Raw genomic sequence first — 18,528 nt, forward strand, 5'->3', positions numbered from 1 at the left:
TGCACGCCCAGCCCAAACTGCAAAACTTCTAATGTCTAAAACGGTGGTACTTCAGCTGGGTGCGGTGGCACACACCTGTAATCCCAGCACTCGGGAGGAAGAGGCAGGCAGATCACCATGAGTTCAAGGCCAGCCTGGTCTATAAATCGAATCCAGGACAGCCAAGGCTACACAGAGAAACCATGTCTGGAGGTGGGGGTGTATGATGGCCCTTAAAAAAAACATTGACAGCAAAATGTAATCATACGATAAATAATTTATTTTTTTAAAAAAGAAAAGCAATGCTTATACTTGTAAAAATACATACCGCCAGACATACCTTTAATACATACCGCCAGGCATACCTTTAATGGCTTGCTCTTGGTAGGCACAGACAGGACGATTCTCTGTCCGTGACTTTGGGGCCTGCCTGGCTGACACAGCAGGCCAGCAAGGGCTACACAGTAAGACCCTGCCTCAAAACTAGAGGGCTGGGTATGGTGGCACATACCTATAATCCCTCCCACTTGGGAGGCAGACTGGATCTTTTCTGAATTTAAGGTCAGCCTAGCCTTCACAGTAAGTTCTAGATCAGGGCTACATGGTGAGACCATGTTTCCAAACAAAAAGCTACAGACTGAAAGTTATCATGGCAGACTTATAAGGTGGGCTGGAGGAAGGCAAGCAAGCTTAAGGTACCAGAAATGACCAAACTGGGCCTGGCTTCCACTCTTGCACCATACTGCTGTCAGTAGCCGTGGTTCTATGCTACCCTAAGGCTGTGGTAACACAGGCAAGTCAAGCATAGTTGTTGCTGGAGGCACCTCACCAAGTACACCTTGTTCATGTTGGACATGACCTAAGAGATGTGTGGCCAAAAAAAAAAAAAAAAAAAAAAGAGAGATGTGTGGCTTTGCTCCCATAGGCAGTGAGCTCTGGAGCTGATCAATGTAGCCAAGGACAGACAGGACAGACAGACATATGCACCCGCACTGAAAGAAAGGGAGAACTGAGCAAGAGTCCGCATCACCATGAGGAAGGCATCTGCCAAGATACAAAGTCTCTTCTTTCCTCCTAGTAATAAACAATTTCCAGAAAACAACGTGGATGTATCTGAGATACATTCTGAAGTACTTGCGGATGAAATGTGCATCTGAGATTTCACTACAAGCACCCAGAGGGCTAGAGAGGAAGCTCAGCAGCAGAGTACTGACTGGCCTAACACAGAATAGCCTAGCTTCCCCAACACCACAAGGAAAAATCAACAGGACAAAGAAAAATAAGTGGATTTAAAGTGTTAAGAGTGCAGGTGGAACAAGATTGGTCATGGACTAGCAACTGTTCAATAAACTCAAGGAGTGTCACCACACCTGGTTTTACATTTCTTTGTAAATGTTAATGAAAAACAAGAAAAACAAAAAAACAACAACAAAAGGAAAGAAATGAAAAGAAAAAAGAAAAGTACTAGAGAGATTGCTCAGGGGGTTAAAAGCACTGCTGCTCTTTCAGAGAGGCCTGAGTTCAGTTCCCAATTCAGCATAGGAAGGCTCACAACTGCCTGTAACTCTGGCTCCAGAGGACCCAGTGCATTTTCTGGCCTCTTTAGGCACCCTCACGCATGTGGCATGCATTAACACAAACACATATGCATATACATTAAAAAGAAGAAGAGGGGCTGGAGAGATGGCTCAGAGGTTAAGAGCACTGGCTGCTCTTCCAGAGGTCCTGAGTTCAATTCCCAGCAACCACATGATGGCTCACAACCGTCTATAATGAGATATGGCGTCCTCTTCTGACATGCCAGTATACATGCAGGTAGAGCCCTGTATTCATAATATATAAATAAATCTTAAAAAGAAGAACAAACATAGGTGGCGGGAGAGATGTCTCAGTGGCTAATTGGCTTGGTCCCCAGCACCCACAGTGGCTCACAACTGTAACCGTAGTCCCAAGGAAGCCAACACCCTCCATGGATACTAGGTATGCATTTGGTGGACATACAAACATGCAGGCAAAACTCCCATACACATAAAATAAACATGTGCAGTAATTAATGTTTCATGCCTGTGATATAAGCACTAGGAGATTAGGGCAGGAGGACGGTGAGTCTCAAAAGCCTGGTCAGCCAGCCTGGGCAACTTAGGAAGACTATCTCAAAATGAAAAATAAAAAGAGTACTGGGGAGAAAGCACACTGGTGGATGGAATGTTTGCCTTACTCATATAAGGCCCTTGGCCAAACATTAGTAACAGGAAGAAGGAAAAAAAAAAAAGTCATGAGTATTCCTAAAACTTCAAGACATGTGCTGATCTTTTAGAATTCCTAGAAGGTCATACAGACATTCAACAACAGAGAATATTATTATTTTTTGTTTGTTTGTTTGTTTTGAGACAGGGTTTCTCTGTGTAGCCCTGGCTGTCCTGGAACTTACTCTGTAGACCAGGCTGGCCTTGAACTCAGTGATCCACCTGCCTCAGCCTCCCTGAGCACTGGGATGAAAGGCATGTGCCACCACACCCGACTTGAGAATATTACTGTTATGTTCAGCGCCTGTAGGAGCTGGTTATGATGGCTCAGCAGTTAAGAAAGGCTTGAATTCAGTTTCCAGCACCCACATCAGAACTACAGCCAACAGGGGACCTGCTACACTTTTCTGGCCCCCGTGGGCACTATATTCATGTGTACAAACTGACACACATACGCATTTAATTAAAAACAAAATATTTTTTTAAAGATTTTTTTGGAAGCCGAGGCAAGAAGGGACTACAAATTGGTAGCTATCCTGGGCTCTGAAGGGACTGTCTCACAAACAAAAGGCATCAGCAGGCTCAGCTCCACTCTTGTACCGCAAACTGAATGGTAACACAGGTTTCAAAGTCTGGTTCATTTACAGCTATATCCTATGCGGCACAGAGCAATGTGTGATGGGAAAATATAGTCTCTACCATCTCTTACCCATAGGAATGGGGGGAAGTGAAAGCTCAGAACTCCGGAAGACCAAATGCAGACAGAACTTTTCAAACCAGCAGGTCCTTCCTCAGGGAAGAATATAGATCCACTAGGATACACAGGGTGATGTGTACACACACACACACACACTCACACACCTCAGACACTGCTTACAGAACTATGCGCGAATAATTTGCAGAGTGAACTTACGTGATTGCAACATTACTCCCATCTATAACAATATGCTTCAAATCTGTTCTCCCTGGCTCATTTTTTAGTTCCAGCTTGTATGGTATTTTTAGGGTGTCTCGAAATCTTTGAACTCCCGTAACTGAGGAATCAATATGATCAGAGGACCCTGCCAATCGTGTATCAGAAACTGAAGGTAACAGCTGGGGCAGCAGCATTGGTGGAGAAAGTGGAGGGTGGTTTGGCTTGGGCTGAGGAGAGCCACAACAGCCAGAACGTTTTTCACCGACAAGCCTTGTATTATTTGGAAGCAAAGGTTCTGCTTGCTGCTGAAAACCATTCTCAGGAAAAACTGTGCTTCTCTGCTGGTGACCCGCAGCTCCCCTTGAAACAAAACTGACTTCCTTCGGGCTAGAAGAGGCAGCAGAGGGTGAGAGGCCATCAGTCTCAAGGTCTACATTACAATTGTAGTTCTGGCTCGACCCCCAGACTTCATGTTTCTGTCCTACTGGCACTGTTCTGAAAGAATTGATTCTGCAGTTTGAGGTACACTGTTTAGATTCTTTGAATGGTAACTGAGAAAATCGTTCCACCATATTTTGCTCTGTGTGACTCTGTGTTTTCTTTGGAGTAGAATCGGTTGTGAGTTCATTTGTGCTGCTCCCAACACCTGCATTTCTGCTCTGACTGGCATCTGGATACACAGTGCATGGTGGAAAGTCTCGGTCTTCTTGGAGCCTTTTATTTTCTTTTTCGATTTCCTCTAAGAGCAATAATGGTTCTGTAGAAGGTCCGTACTCCCGAATGACCTTCTCAACAATCTCTTGGGAATAGCCCATGGTTTTAAAGAAGTTTACAAGGATGTTGTATTCCATCTCTTCTGTAGTGTCTTTCCCATCCGGGCTTAGATTTGTACAGTTAGAAGCAGCATCAGACAGGTCAATGACTTCATTTCCAGCTGATGCCTTACCATCTGGCAAGGGTTCCCCTTCTGGAACATTCTCTAAGGAAAATTGCTTCTTGGTATGCCTTTCTTCTGTATCAGAAGACCTCCTCTTGTGACAGACTCTGTCTTTGGAAAGAGCATCTTCATCTGGACTCAGACCGTTCACTGGAACAAAGAGCACATCTGGCGAGCTAGAGAGGACTGTGTCCATTTGTTTTGTAAGCTCAGAAACAGGGGTCCTCACATTTCTGGAATCTTCCTGTACAACAACTTCATCTCTAGCAATACTGAGGCCTGTGGCAGCACTCTGCATGAACTCTGGTGGCTGCGCACTTCCAATTTTAGTGACCTCATCATCTCCTGTTTCAAACAGATTCTCTTCACCTTGTGTGAGACTCAGTAGTTCTTTCTTCAAGGAAGTAGGCAGAATCAACAAGTCCATTGTGTAATTGTCTGCATGGGCCTCCACAAACTGCCGGAATTCCCGCTTGACTTCCGACTCTTTCTGATTACTGGGCAGGTTCTCGTTATTCTCAAAGAGCTTCACAAACTGCTGAATGTGGCTCCTGGCCATGACCACAGCCTCAGCACTTCCTCTGATGCCAAGAAGCCCAGTGTCTAAAATGCAGAGGTCAGCACAAGTATCCTGAATTAAGCTCTTCAAAAATAGGCTCTGTGCCCCGACAAAAATGCAGTGCATGGCCTTGGGGTAGCATTCTCTTTCTTCCAATTCAGGCTCACAGATCCCTTTGATATACTCCTGTGAAGAAAAGACAAAATTAGACCAATTTACCATGTTCCTTGGTGCATGGGCCTGCAATAGCCAGGTTGATTTTTATTTTTAATCATTAAGCATATTTATAATTTGGAGCAATAGGTCTTGACTTCAATAAAAGTAAAAAAAACTACAGCTCTGAACTTTCACCTGTGAGAGGGCTGTTTGTCTGTTTCACTCTAAACTGTTTAATCTTTTTTAGAGGAATTGAAACTTTGTATAATCTACAGAGTGGGAATGTATCACTGTGTCTGGCATTGTGGTCTTAGGGACTCGCCTAGCTACACAGTGGGTAATCTCAAGGCTGGATTCATTTACATCTAAAGACTATCTCTTTGATACCTAGATATGACAATCTGATCAGCGGGTCATGAGAAAACAAAGGCTTTAGTTTCCAGGGGCAAGAAAAATGATTACCCTGCCTCCAGGCTTCTTAAAGGCATTTAAAAATAGTAAGATTCAAATACAAAGAACACTAATAGGAAGCCACTGGCTGATGCTGCTACTGAAGAAGGCTTTACTAGGTTAGGAAAAGGAACTAGAGCCAATGAGATGGCTCAGCAGTGAAAGAACTTGCCACCAAGCCTGATGGTGACCCGAGGGATCCACATGGTAGAAACAGAGAATCGACTCCTGAAAATCACCCTCTGATTTCCACACACATGCCATGGCAACACACACCCACACCCACACTCAATAAATAAATGTAATTTAAAAACTTTTATGGGAACTAGTTTCTTTAGCAAGTGTGCTGCTGCTGGAGACAAAAATGAATCAATTAAGTGTATGTAACACACACACACAGAAACATATTCGTTAACATGGCTGCCAACTTTGGCTCTGGAATGTGTTGGTCTCAAATTCCAGAAATACTTCTGGTGCAGTCTTGCTCAAGTTACAAGCGAAGCTCAGATTCTTCAGTAGCAGAGATAAGAATAGCACAGTCATAGATGGCTAGGGGAACTAAACTCCTTATAATGGCACTCTGGCACATGATCAGGCTGTTACTTCAATGTTGGAAGATTATTAATATTTAATATAGATTATTGTAATCAATCAGCAGTTACTCCTTAACCAGCTTTACTCCCAAATAACTACAGAGAAACAAGGATCTATTTAATTAGTCTAGAGCACAATGCTACGAAATAATTACTCCATCTTAAACCCCTAAGCTAGTATAGTTTTCTCCCATTCAGATTTTCCACATTATACTTGCTTTTTACTCATCTCCTTAGTCCAGCCCACTCCTCCTGGTGTTTTCTCAGTCCTCTCCATGTGCACCCCACCCCCTCCTGTTCTTTCTCCTCCCCTCATGGACCAGAACATCCTACCCTATTCTCTTATATTGCTCAGCATCAGCTAGTTGGCTTTTACTGGCAATACAGAGAACAAGTGGTGACATGTTTACACAAACCTGAGACAGGAGATACTTAGACTAAACATCACAATACAATGTCCAGATTGAAACCAGATCGTCAGTTAGAAAAATCAGCATTTGAATGAACAAGGGTAAACTGTACACAGTCCACAAGAACATTATGCCAACACTTTAATGATCAGCGAAACTTCTGGATCACTTGTGAGAAATGAGATCTAACCTATACCTTCAATTAAAATTAGAACAGCATGGCCAAAGCCAGATCTATTTTTAAAGCTCTGGTGTTGGCTTATGCAGTACCAGTCAGGTTTTCGAACTTGAACTAAAATGCACTTGCTGTTGATGGCCACAGCCCTTCAGTTAGAATCCATATTCAAACACAAACACACAACCCCCACCCCCAGCCTTTTGTGCATATGTAATTTAGAACCACTAAATCCAAGTAAATCAAACAGTAGAGATGAGGAAATTCCCAATCAAATAGTATGATATACATTCAGACTGTTCCTGAGTCCTGACTGTATTGGGTTTGTAGTCTTGATGATGAAGCACAGAGGATCCTTTTCTTTTTTTTTCAAGATAGAATTTCCTTTGTGTAGCCTTGGCTGTCCTGGACTCGCTTTGTAGATGAGGCTAGCTTCGAAATCACAGCAATCTGCCTGCCTCTACCTCCCCAGTGCTGAGATTAAAGGTGTGTGCCAGCATGCCCAGCTTGTCTTTTCTTTTTAGTAAGCACAATTTTCTATTTTTGTTTAACACGGCACAATTTAATTAAACCAAATAACCGACCATGTTATCTTCCTAAATGTCCAAACAGTGTTGTATATGGATGCTAGCAGCCTTAGAGCTCCAAATGGAATCTGGGAATATGGCTCAGCTGGTAGGATGCCTGCTAAGCACGCACAGGGCCTGAGTTCAAACTTGTTATCAGGCATGGTGGCATATGTCTATAATTAGGTTGAGGCAAAAGGACCAGAAGTTAAAAAAATCAACCTCAGCTGCACAGAGTAAATAAAGGCCAGCCTTGGCTACATGAGACCCTGACACAAACCAACAGATCTCTTTCCAAAAGGGCAACATCTGACTACAACTTGTTTCAACTTATGCTGTATTTACACATGGCCTTAAAAATATTTTTTAGGGGCTGGAGAGACAGCTCAGCAGTTAAGAGCACTTTCTGCCCTTCCAGAAGACACAAGTTTGGTTCACAGCACTCATGTCAGGCAGCTCTCACAACAGCCTGTAATTCCAATTCTTGGGGCTATGACACCTCCTTCTGGCCTCTATGGACACCTGCACATACCTACCTCCATACCACATGTACATAAACTAACAACTCCTTTAAAAGGAGAAAATAGGTTTATAAAGCATTTTATCATGGGCTAATAGTTGTTTTACAAGAACTAATTTTTTTTAAGGTAGCAATATAGACTCTGTGCACTCCATCTGTTTCCCCCAGTCACTGTATCTATATGATAATACCCTGAGGACACACTGGTAGCCTGTCTTTCCATGTCTCCCTACCTTGAGACAGGTCCTCATGTAGCCTGAGTTGGTCTCTAGCACAACTGGTCTGTGGTAATCTGTGTGCTAGAGACCAAACCTGCGTTTCAGACATGCTAGGCAGGCACTCTACTAACTGAGCTCTCTCACTGAGCCTTCTGTCCAGTATCTATCAATTAACAGGGTGTTTTGTGCTGGCAAAAATCTTAAAATTTTAGGAAAGCTGTTTATTTTTTTCCTTCATTAAGCTCTAACTCCTGACATCTCCCCTACCTATGCCATTCTATACAGGTTGTATATTTAAGACCCAAGGCTTTAGCTCAGGAACAGGAGGATTGCCAGGGCAAGCACAAGGCCCTGCCTTTAGTTCTCAACACTAGATGAGAGGGGAAGAGTTTTTTTTTAAAGACCCCAAAAGGGGAGTGGTCGGACTGGAGAGCTGACTCAGCAGTTTGACAGCATAAGTTGCTCTTCCAGAGGACCCAGATTCAATTTTCCAGCACCAACAAGGCAGCTCCCAACCACCATCAAGCAGCCATGTTACTGGTATTCATAGAACCCTCAACAGGCTTCTCAATGTGCCTTTCAAGAACCCACAAAACTATCAGATATGCATCATGCTGACCATGAAACAAATCTCAGCAAATTTAAAAGAGCTGAAATTATGTAGAATGATCTGACCACAAAGCAATCAAACAAATCAGCTGCAGATAAGAAAAATCTTCCAATGATTGGAAATCAGAAACTAAGCAGCACACTTCTAGGTAACTCATAGGTCAGGGGGTTTCCTTTTTCTGTTCCTTCTTTGGAAGGGCACGGATCTTCCAGACTTTGAGTTCTTTTTCACAGTGCTGGGGATGAACCCAGGGCCTTGCCACACTAGGTAAATGCACCGCAGTCCCTCGAGGGAGATTCTTTAGGAATGCACTGAACTAAGTGACATTAACATGAAACACCTGGGCACAACTGAGAGGGGCTGCCTGATGGTTCTCACCGGCTTCTCCCGACAGTCTCCACACCGTCCTGACTGACCTAGAACCCACTATGTAGGTCGTCAGGTAAGCCTTGACTCAGCAGTCCTTTCGCCACTACCTCCCCCACGCTGCGATTGCAACGTATGATTTTAAGATACCAGGATAACTCCTGTTTTGTTTTCTTCCTGTGCTGGGAACCAAAGCGTGAGACTTTGTATGCGTTAGACAAGTACTCTACCACCTGGCTATCTTCCCGGACCTAAGTTCATTTATTCTTGGATCCTTTCTTCTCCCGCCTTTAAAAACAGCTGCCTCCCATTCCATGCACATACATTTAAGAAGCCAGCATACAATGCATACTCAGTCTATAATCCCAGCACTAAAGCTGGGACAGGAGAATTTTGAGTTTAACAGGCCACCCTACTAGGCTACATAATAACACTTTACATCAAAACCAAGACATCTCAAAAGGAGAAAGTAACCGATTACATTCACTCAGGCGTTTACTACTTCCATGTAAACCTCAGCAACTTACAACATAAGCAATTCTTTTTCTTTTTTTTCTTTTTTTTTTTTTATTAATTTATTCTTGTTACATCTCAATGGTTATTTTAGGAATGAAATGCCTAATTCACATACACAACAACTTTTATGTTGAGGATATATATGGGGAAAGAACCTTGACTTCTAAGACATTAGCTACTGCTTATTGTAGCAGCTAATGTGAAATTCTTATATTGGGTTCACTTGCTCATTTGGAAAACAGTTTTTATTTAGTTCTGGCAAGATGGCTCAGGAGGTAACTGTGTTTGCTGCGAAAGCCTGATGAGTTTGGGACCTGCATGATGGAGACAGAGAACAAACTCCTGCAAGATATGAGGCTGAGGTAGGGGCATAGCTAGCACGGTCAGCCTGGGCTAAGGGCTAGAGAGCCTGGTCCCAACAGTAATGATGATGATGAGGATCCCCAACTTCTGAGTTTTTAATTGCTCTAATCTTTGCTGATTGATTCTTTTCACACTAGTTCTTTGCTGAAACTTTCGGTTTTAATAATTACCTACTAGGGAATTTACTTATTTAGCAGGATTTCACTGCCTCAAAAATGTAGTCCTGGTTTTCCTGGAAGAGAGATTCCCTGACCCTGCCTGAGTGCTGGGATTAAAGGCATGGACCATCATGCTCTAAAATTGGGGAGTTTTTTTAATAACAGCTGCTTTAGTTTTTAGCAGATGGTTCCAACATCTGTGTGTTCTCAGCAGTAATATCTGCATCCTTTCCTGTAAGAGTTAAGATTTTCCCAATTATTCATATGCTAAGTCACTTATGCTATCCACACTAAATGCCATGGTATGCAGCACTCAACCTTGTTTAAGTTCTAAGAATGTTGACATGTTTGACAGATAACAGATCTGTCTTATGAGTTGTAGTTCCAATGCCATACAGTTTCAGAATGTCCCTGCAACAGGACAGAAGCCATGTTCAGTTCTTAAAAGCCTTTGTTTTTGTTTGAGACAGGTCTATGTAGCTCTGGCTGCCCTGGAACTTGATATGCAGACCAAGCTGGCCTCAAATGCAGAGATACATCTGCCTGTGGCTGTCCCAAGTATGGGATTAAAAGCATGTGCCACCAAGCCCAGCGTCCCTTAAAAGCATTTCTTAGGGTGCTTGGGAGCAGGTGTGCACATGGACAGATTGCAGCTGGGTCTAGAAAGTCTACAAACCATTTCTACCACCACAGGAGTGACACTGGCTGAGCACAGAAAAAGAGAAAGAATGGGGTTTGGCAAATGTCAAGTACTGAGTGTCCTTTCCTGCCCCTTAGGGTTGGAGACAAACGGGAGGGGGCAGGCAGCAAGATGGCTCAGTGGATAAAGGTTCCTTCTGCCAAAACAGACAACCTAAGTTCCATTTCCAAGTCTAAAGCAGCCTCCACCACCACCTGCACTCTGTCCAGGTATGACGGCTGTATCGGTAGTACTAACAGAGTGCTGACCCTGCCGTCCTAGGACTACGAATCATCTTCCTCTTGTCAATGTACAGGAAACTGCCTGTCCAAGTAAGGAGGTATGTGGCTCAGTCACCTGCATCATGTCGAGCACAGAGAAAATCCTACAGCTGCTTGGGTAAGGAAAAGTTGGTCAGATCTCTTCAGGAGGCTACCAGCAGCAACTAGTAAGGCAAAGGGGAGAGATCTCTTTTCTAGATAAAAGGCCTCCAAAATACTCTCTTTAAAGGGCTATTTCCTAATTTATCCACAGTAAAGCCCACTTATGAACAGATTCTGCCCAGATCTGGATCTCCAAACTGGCTTTTAAAAAGACTTTCCAAGAAACACATAAAGATGCCTGTGTATGAACAAAGGCATGGCTACAGCCAACATGCCCACCCACTCCTATTTTAAGTTTCAAATATACTTTATTTACATAAATCAAAGAATTACAAATCCACTACAAGAAGGATTTACAAACAAATTTTATACTTTCACTTGTAATACAAGTTTAAAAAAAAAACCTAGAATAGAAAGAAACATGAAGTTGTTAGGCACAATGAGGCATGTCTTTAGTCCCAGCACTCAGGAGGCAGAAGCAGAAGAAGCTCTGTGAGTTCGAGGCCAGGCTGGTCCACACAGCGAGTTCCAGGCCAGCCAGGGCTACATAGTGAAAGCCTGTTTTAACAAACAAACAAAAATGAAATAAAACAAAGATAAAGATAGGGTCTTTTATAGGTCGACTCCCCAACCATAATCAATAAATAAATTTAACATATTCCAGAAAAAATGAATTTGGAGAAAAATGCACATACAACCAGGGTGTATTAAACGTAATTTTGCTTAAAGCATAAAAAAGCCTGGTTGTTTGTTCACTTGTTCATCACTGTAGCTATTAAAGCACCTAACATATGCCAGGAACAAGCATGCAAAAGGCCAAGTGGGTTTGGAGAGGCTAGGCCTTAGCAAAAGTGGGACAAGTGGTAAGTGACACAGAGACAGGCTACTGTGAGCACTGCCCTGAGGAAGATGGAAGCGGGGTTGTGTCTGGGAATGCTTACTATATAGCAGGAAAGGCTGAGACTCTCTGAGGAGGTAGTGCCAGACTTTGCTCCTCAGACCAATTACTACATCATCTGAGAAGTTTCTTCCTGCAGCAGATGGGGACAATTGGCCAATGGGCAGAGAGTGAGATCTTGGAACACTCAGACCTAAGTGGGATGTCTTCATCAAATCCCTCCCCTAAGGGCTCAGGGAACTGTGAGGAACAGGAGACAGAAAGAATGGAAGAGCCAGTGGGGTTGGAGAGTACCAAGGAAATGAGGCCTTCCGGACACAGCAGGGCTGAAGCGCACACAGACTCAGAGACGGTGGCAGCATGCTCACGGCCTGCTCAGGCCTAGGCCGCATGGAGTCCCAGTGCGCACAAGCCCCATCCCTAACCTAGAAGCCATCTCCAATTGCTAACAGCTCACAAGGGAAAAGTTAGTTTTCTCCAATGGAGTCTCACTGGGTGTATAAACCAGACTTAAGGGCAGGTCCCATGCCCAGCGGTAGATGACCAAGACATAACGAACTCAATAGTATTCTTTGGAAGGTTTGGTTTGGTTTGGTTTGGTCTCATAATGCTTTGTCTGGACACTTTAATTTTACCCTACAGGTCTTTTGCTTATATACTATAATTTCTGATTTTGTCTTTATGATATTTCTGTGTGTGCAAATGTGTGTCTCTTAGCATCTGTATGTTTCTTGTACTGTTTCTTTGGCTCCTTTTTTTTTTTCATATTTGTTTTGACCTATTCAGGTTTATTTGTTTTTTTTTTTTTTTTTTTTTAATCTTTTTCTTCAGATGCCTCTTTGTTTTCTAATGACAGAGAACAAGAAAGGGTGTGGATTTGGGAGGATTTGAAGGAGTTAGGGGAGGGGAAATAGTAACCAGAATATATTGTATAGAAAAAAATTTTAATTAAAAAAAAAAACAAAAACAAAAAGAAAAAACCCTTCTATGGTATAAGCGCATTACACTTACGTGTCTTTGTGATCTTGGTGTCATGCAGCCAACAGGAAATGTAAAACTGACCTAGACACTGACACTCGGGAATAACCATGATTTACTCCCTCCCTCCTTCCCCTTTCTACTGTGGCACTAGGGGTAACCCCAGGTCTCATGCACTGAGCCAACATTCCCCTTGTTGAGACAGTCTCTCCAAGTTGGATGGGCTGGCCTGGAACTTGGAATGCTGGGATCACAGCAAGTGTCACCACACCCACATCCAGCTTCTCAGTTCTTCAAAAAGCATCCCACAAGCTCAGAAGTGCTCCTGGAGGCCTGTGCCACTCAGAAGCAGGTAGGGCTCAGCTGGGAAAAGCCTTTCCTACTGCACTATTCACCATTACAATCTCTTCTTGAAAGCATACAGCTAAGGGGTTTGAGGACAGACAGCATAGGAAATCGAGTGACAATTGGCAGCAACCGAAAGCAACTACTATTGCCTGTACAATTTTGCTAGCTATCAGAAGCATCACGGTTCAGACAGCAGGATGCTCAAGTGTACCAGCCATCACAGAGAAACTATGTAAGCAAGGAAGTTCTTATGCTGTCAACCTGGGCCCTGTGGCACACACCTGTCATCCTGGTACTTCAGCCTTCTTGGGCTACATAATGTCTCAAAAGCAAAACAAATAGAAAAAACTGTCCTACATTATCTCTAGGGAAACAGAAAGAAAAATAAATAAGCCTTTTACCTTTATGCACCGACATGCATCCAACATCAGTTCTACAGTGAGTTTCAGGACAGCTAGAGCTACAAAAGACCGTCTCTCAACAGCAACAACACTGCAGGCTTCTCTATAATCTCACAATAAGTGTGCAGGTGCCTACAGAGGCCAGAAAAGAGCATCAGATCCCTGCAGGGGATCCACACTGGCATTCCAGGCAGCTGTGAGCCACCTAATTTAGATGCTGGGAACCAAACTTAGGTCCTCTGCAACAGCAGCAAGTGCTCTTAACCACTGAGCCATCTCTCCATCCCACACCAAATCTTTTTACCTCTTCTGTCACTGTCTATATACACGCCTAGGGTTCCTGATCCTATGTAACTGTTCCCTTCAGCCTCACCTCCATGTGTGAATGTATAGGGTCATCCCCATCTTGGTCCTTTGTTGAAATGATTATTGATATTTAATATTGATTTAAATTTTAGTATAATCAGCAGTTACTCCTTAACCAGCTTTCCCCCTGCAGAGAGAGTATGATATACTTAATTAGCCTAGAACCCACCGCTGTGCAATAATTACTCCATCCTAAATCTCCAAGCTAGTCTACTTTCCTGCCATTCAGATTTTCCACATTATACCTACTTTTTACTCATCTCCTAGGTCCAGTTCATTTCTCCTGGTGTTTCCCATCCTCTCCACGTGCATCCCTCCTTCTTCCTCTTCTTTCTCCTCCCCTCACTCACCAGATGTCTCACCCTATTCTCTGTTATTGCTCAGCATTGGCTAGTTAGGTTTTTTTTTTTTTTTTTTTTGGTTTTTTCGAGACAGGGTTTTTCTATGTTATCTTGGCTGTCCTGGACTTGCTTTGTAGACCAGGCTGGCCTTGAACTTACAGCGATCCGCCTGCCTCTGCCTCCCAAGTGCTGGGATTAAAGGCGTGCGCCACCACGCCCAGCTTGGCTAGTTAGTTTTTATTGGCAACAGAGAGAACAAATGGTGACATGTTTACACAAACTTGAGACAGAAGATACTTAGAATAAACATCACAATGCAGTGTCTGAATTGAAACCAGGTAGTGGGGTAGAAAAATCAGCATTTAAATGAACAAGGGTAAACTGTACACAGTCCACAAGAACATTATGCCACCAGTCCTTTTTCTACCTTCATAGTCTATGAAAATAGTAGATTGTACCCCATTTTACAGTGAACCCCTTGAAAGCTGTGCTGTGTTCCTATTTAAAGAGAACCACTTGAATGCTGACAATGACAACTACACCAGGGCTTTCCAACTTGGGTTACAGAGCATGACACTTTCAAGCAATCTAAGTACTTCCTTCTTCACAGATGTATATACATGCTAGGTATGGATACAGCCTGACATGCGTGCAGCCATCCTGAGTCATAACTGTCACAAAGGCTCCCCAGTAACCCTACTTGGGTTTTCCTTCACTTTCCCAACAACCAATAAATGAACAAATCACCAGTCAGTCACACATTGGGCTTTACGGTCAGACCCTGGCTCCGGGGATGTGCCCACTGCTTAGATGTTATTTTCAGATAAACCAGGTACATTCCAGCACAGATGAACTTACTTTGTCTCAACCCGTAGATACTCCTCTTTCTGACCCAGTCTTTGGAAATACCACTGGTCTTGGTACCACGCCCAACTGGACCTCCCCTCTGTCAGCGAGCCCTCCAGCAAACTGAACCCTGAGCAATGAGACCTGTCTGCCTCTCTGGCCTCACACAGGACCTGAAGGCTGCTCCTCATACACAAAAACTGGGTTTGTCCAAGGGCACTACAAAGTGTCTCTTCCTTTCCTGGCCATGCCCAAATCCTTTGCTATTGTTTTCTCAGAGGTATATAGTTCTCATAATCATCTCCAGGCAGTAGCCTCTCCAAGATCCAATCCTAACTCTCCTAACTCTAAGCCTGGTGATAACCTCACATTTCTGCCTCTAGCCTCAACATCATAAGGTACAAGATTACCATCCAGTCATGCTGTTCCAAAAGTGTCTCAAATTCTGGTCTCACTTGGAGATGACAGCTCTCTCCAAGCCAGCTTTGGTTGGACTTCTCTTTTATTGAGCAGTGGCTTATAGTCAGCATCAACAATGCAATCAACTACACATACAAACTTCTTCCTACCCACCCATTTCATTATGCACTTGCTACAGCAACTTGTCTACCCTGTCACCACATTAAGAGGTGCTTCTGAAAGCACGCTCTGGAAAGCTTCCTGCTGGTGGGGCTAATGTTCAAGATCCGCAGGGTCTTCATCAAGGTCTCTGGTTTGGATTAACACGTCCACTTATGTTTGCTATAACATACTATAACATTTCCTTCCTCTGCCCTTGCTCAAAAATACCATCTGAGAAAACAGGGAGCATGGATATTGATATCTGCTTTTTATATACAAAAGTATCTTATTAAATTGTAATGTTTATCACAAGTTCAGTAGACTGCACATTGCTAGGGGGTGAATACTGCCTTCAGCCATCCAATTCAGCTATTAAGTGGACATAATTCTCCAGGCATCTGGCAACATCAGGAGACATACCTGGTTTTTACAGCTTGAGGAGATGTTCCTGGCATCTCCAGCATCTAGAGGGTGAAGACAGACGGTGCTAATCATCATACAGCTATTGTAGACTCCTCCCCACAAATTATCTGACCCAAAATGCCAATTGCATCATTGATGCAAAACCCGAACAAATAATTAACGTCTAACTAATACCTATAGGTAGTTTGGAAATATGGGCCAACATCTTGCAACAAGATTAGTTAAGAAAGAGTGGCCAACCGAGGTGCTGGTGGAGCACATCTTTACTCCCAGCACTCGGGAGGCAGAGGCAGGTGGATCTCTATGAGTTCAAGGCCAGCCTGGTCTACACAGTGAGTTCCAGGACAGCCAGGGTTACACAGAGAAATCCTGTCTCAAAAAACCAATACCTCCCCCCAAAAATTCCAGGTTATTATTAGCTACATAGAATTCTAGGTTAGCCTTGGAAACATGGAACCCTGTTTCAAAAACTTAAGCAATTAATTAACTGAACTTTAGAGTTTTGCCAATCGAGATAATAAATCTTGGAGTTGGTAGACGAGACAGCCCTAAAGAGCAAGGCTTCTTTGCTCTCTCTATAAGAGACTTACTCTCTAACTCAGTGGCTTTTGTTTTGCTTTGTTTTGTTTGAGACAGGGTCTCACTATGTAGCTCTGGGTGGTATCAAATACCACTATGTAGACCAAGCTTGGCCTTGAACTCTGAGATCAGTTTCTATTTCCTGAGTGCTGGGTTAAACTGAGATTCTAACAGTGGTTCTCAACCTTCCTATCGCTGTGACCCTTTAATACAGTTCCTCATCTTTTGGTGACCCGACCCCCAACCATTAAATTATTTTCACTGCTACTTCATAACTGTAATCTTGCTACCATTATAAATCTTAATGTAAGTATCTGTGTTTTCAAAGGTCTTAGGCAACCCTTGTGAAAGGGTTGGTCAACCCCCAGGCCCTCAGATCCTCAAAAATTCTTTGAGCTACTCTTATGCCCTTGCTAGCTAGTTCTGGTTCATAAATGATCTGCCCGTCTGAAAGTTTGCTTGTAACTTTAAAAGGTGTTTTACACTTTGGGAGTTTGTAGGACCCACTACTATGCCCACTTGTTAGAGGTACTAGCCTAAGTGACCCTCCAAAAGACCCTCATTTTAGGTCCCAGAAAGAGTCCTCAGCAGCAGGAAGCCTTCACTTTTGCCTCTCTGTTGCTTTCTTCTCTTCTGCTGCTGTTTGTGTCTCATCACTCCTGGCCCTTTCCTTCAGACGGCTCAGTGGTCTCAAGGGATCCTCCTACTGCCGCTTCCTGAGTGCTGGCAGATACAGGAGCACTCCACTGTGCCCACCTCCACCTGTCCCCTTGCCAGTCTCAAGTGCCTCTATAAGCATGAACCTGTTCTCAGCACCTCTGCCAGCAACCTGACCTTTATGGTGCGATCGCATGGTTATCTGTCTAACTGATAACTAGGATCTACTTTTAGATTAGACTAAGAAACTCTGGTTTGTGGCTGGAATGCAGCTCAATATCACAGTGCTTGCTGTTATGAACCAAACCATTTGCTCCATCCCCAACAGCACAAAAAGAAAAAGAGAAACAAGTGTGGTGGCGCACACTGGAATCCCAGCACTAAGGGTGAAGGTAGGAGGGTTAGGAGTTCAAGGGTCCTGAAGGTACATCATTGGCTACATGAAGTTCTAGGTCAGTTTGGGCTACAGAAGACCCTTGAAAAAGAAAGAAAAAGAAAGTAAGAAAGGAGGGAGGAATGGGAAGATACAAGGGATGGGATAACAACTGAGATGTAATATGAATAAATTAATAAAATATATTTTAAAAAAAGAAAATAAGAAAGGAAGGAAGGGAGAGAGAGAGAAAAGAAGGAAAAAAGTGTTTAGAAGAAAAGTTCTTTTTGGCATGTTATCTATATTAAGGGACAGAAACTCACTGCCCTGTGGGACCTGAACCAGCCAGCCTTCAACACATAGCCTTACTCGCTCAATACCTGTACTCTTTTCCTGGATACTTCAGAGACACCTTTCCTACCCAGATGGTTCCCTGATGAGCTAAAACAAAACAACTGGGCTCCTGGTAAAAAAGCAGGTAATAAGATGTGACAGTCAAGCTAATGTCTACCAATATTCATTTTGTTTCCTTAAATACAAAATTCACATTTTGTTCAGGGTAGCAATATACCTGGGTATATAATGAAAATTTTCTAGTTTGATACTAGCAGGGGTTGGTTGCCTGACAAAGTTCTAGCCAATTAGAAGCAAGCAAAGAATGTATTAGGTTTTTCTGCGAAGCTGTTACTTCTGTATTTCTTTTTTTTTCAAGGCTGTTTCTCTGTGTAGCTCTGGCTGTCCTCAAACTCTGTAGACCAGGGTGGCCTCAAATTCAGAGGTCCACCTGGCTCTCTCCCCCAAGTGCTGGGACTGAAGTGGTGCACCACGACCACCACCACCACTACCTCCTCCTCCACCTCTGCCACCATCACCACCACCACTGCCATCACCACCACCTCCTCCACCATCACTTCCTCTACCACACCACCACCACCACCTCTACCACCACCAGCACCC

At 43.4% G+C, this 18,528-nt stretch overlaps 1 protein-coding gene across 1 annotated transcript in view; it reads right to left on the reverse strand.

Moving 5' to 3' along the window:
- Nucleotides 1-18,528, reverse strand: part of N4bp1 (NEDD4 binding protein 1) — a 41,224-nt gene that overhangs the window by 14,212 nt on the left and 8,484 nt on the right. Inside the window, exon 2 of the mRNA XM_051169318.1 lies at nt 3,139-4,823. Within this exon, the coding sequence (XP_051025275.1) occupies nt 3,139-4,823 (1,685 nt within the window). The remainder of the gene's footprint in view (nt 1-3,138; nt 4,824-18,528) is intronic.

The sequence above is a fragment of the Acomys russatus genome, chromosome 26, assembly GCF_903995435.1.
Source record: "Acomys russatus chromosome 26, mAcoRus1.1, whole genome shotgun sequence".
In the NCBI taxonomy this organism is placed as follows: Eukaryota; Metazoa; Chordata; class Mammalia; order Rodentia; family Muridae; genus Acomys; species Acomys russatus.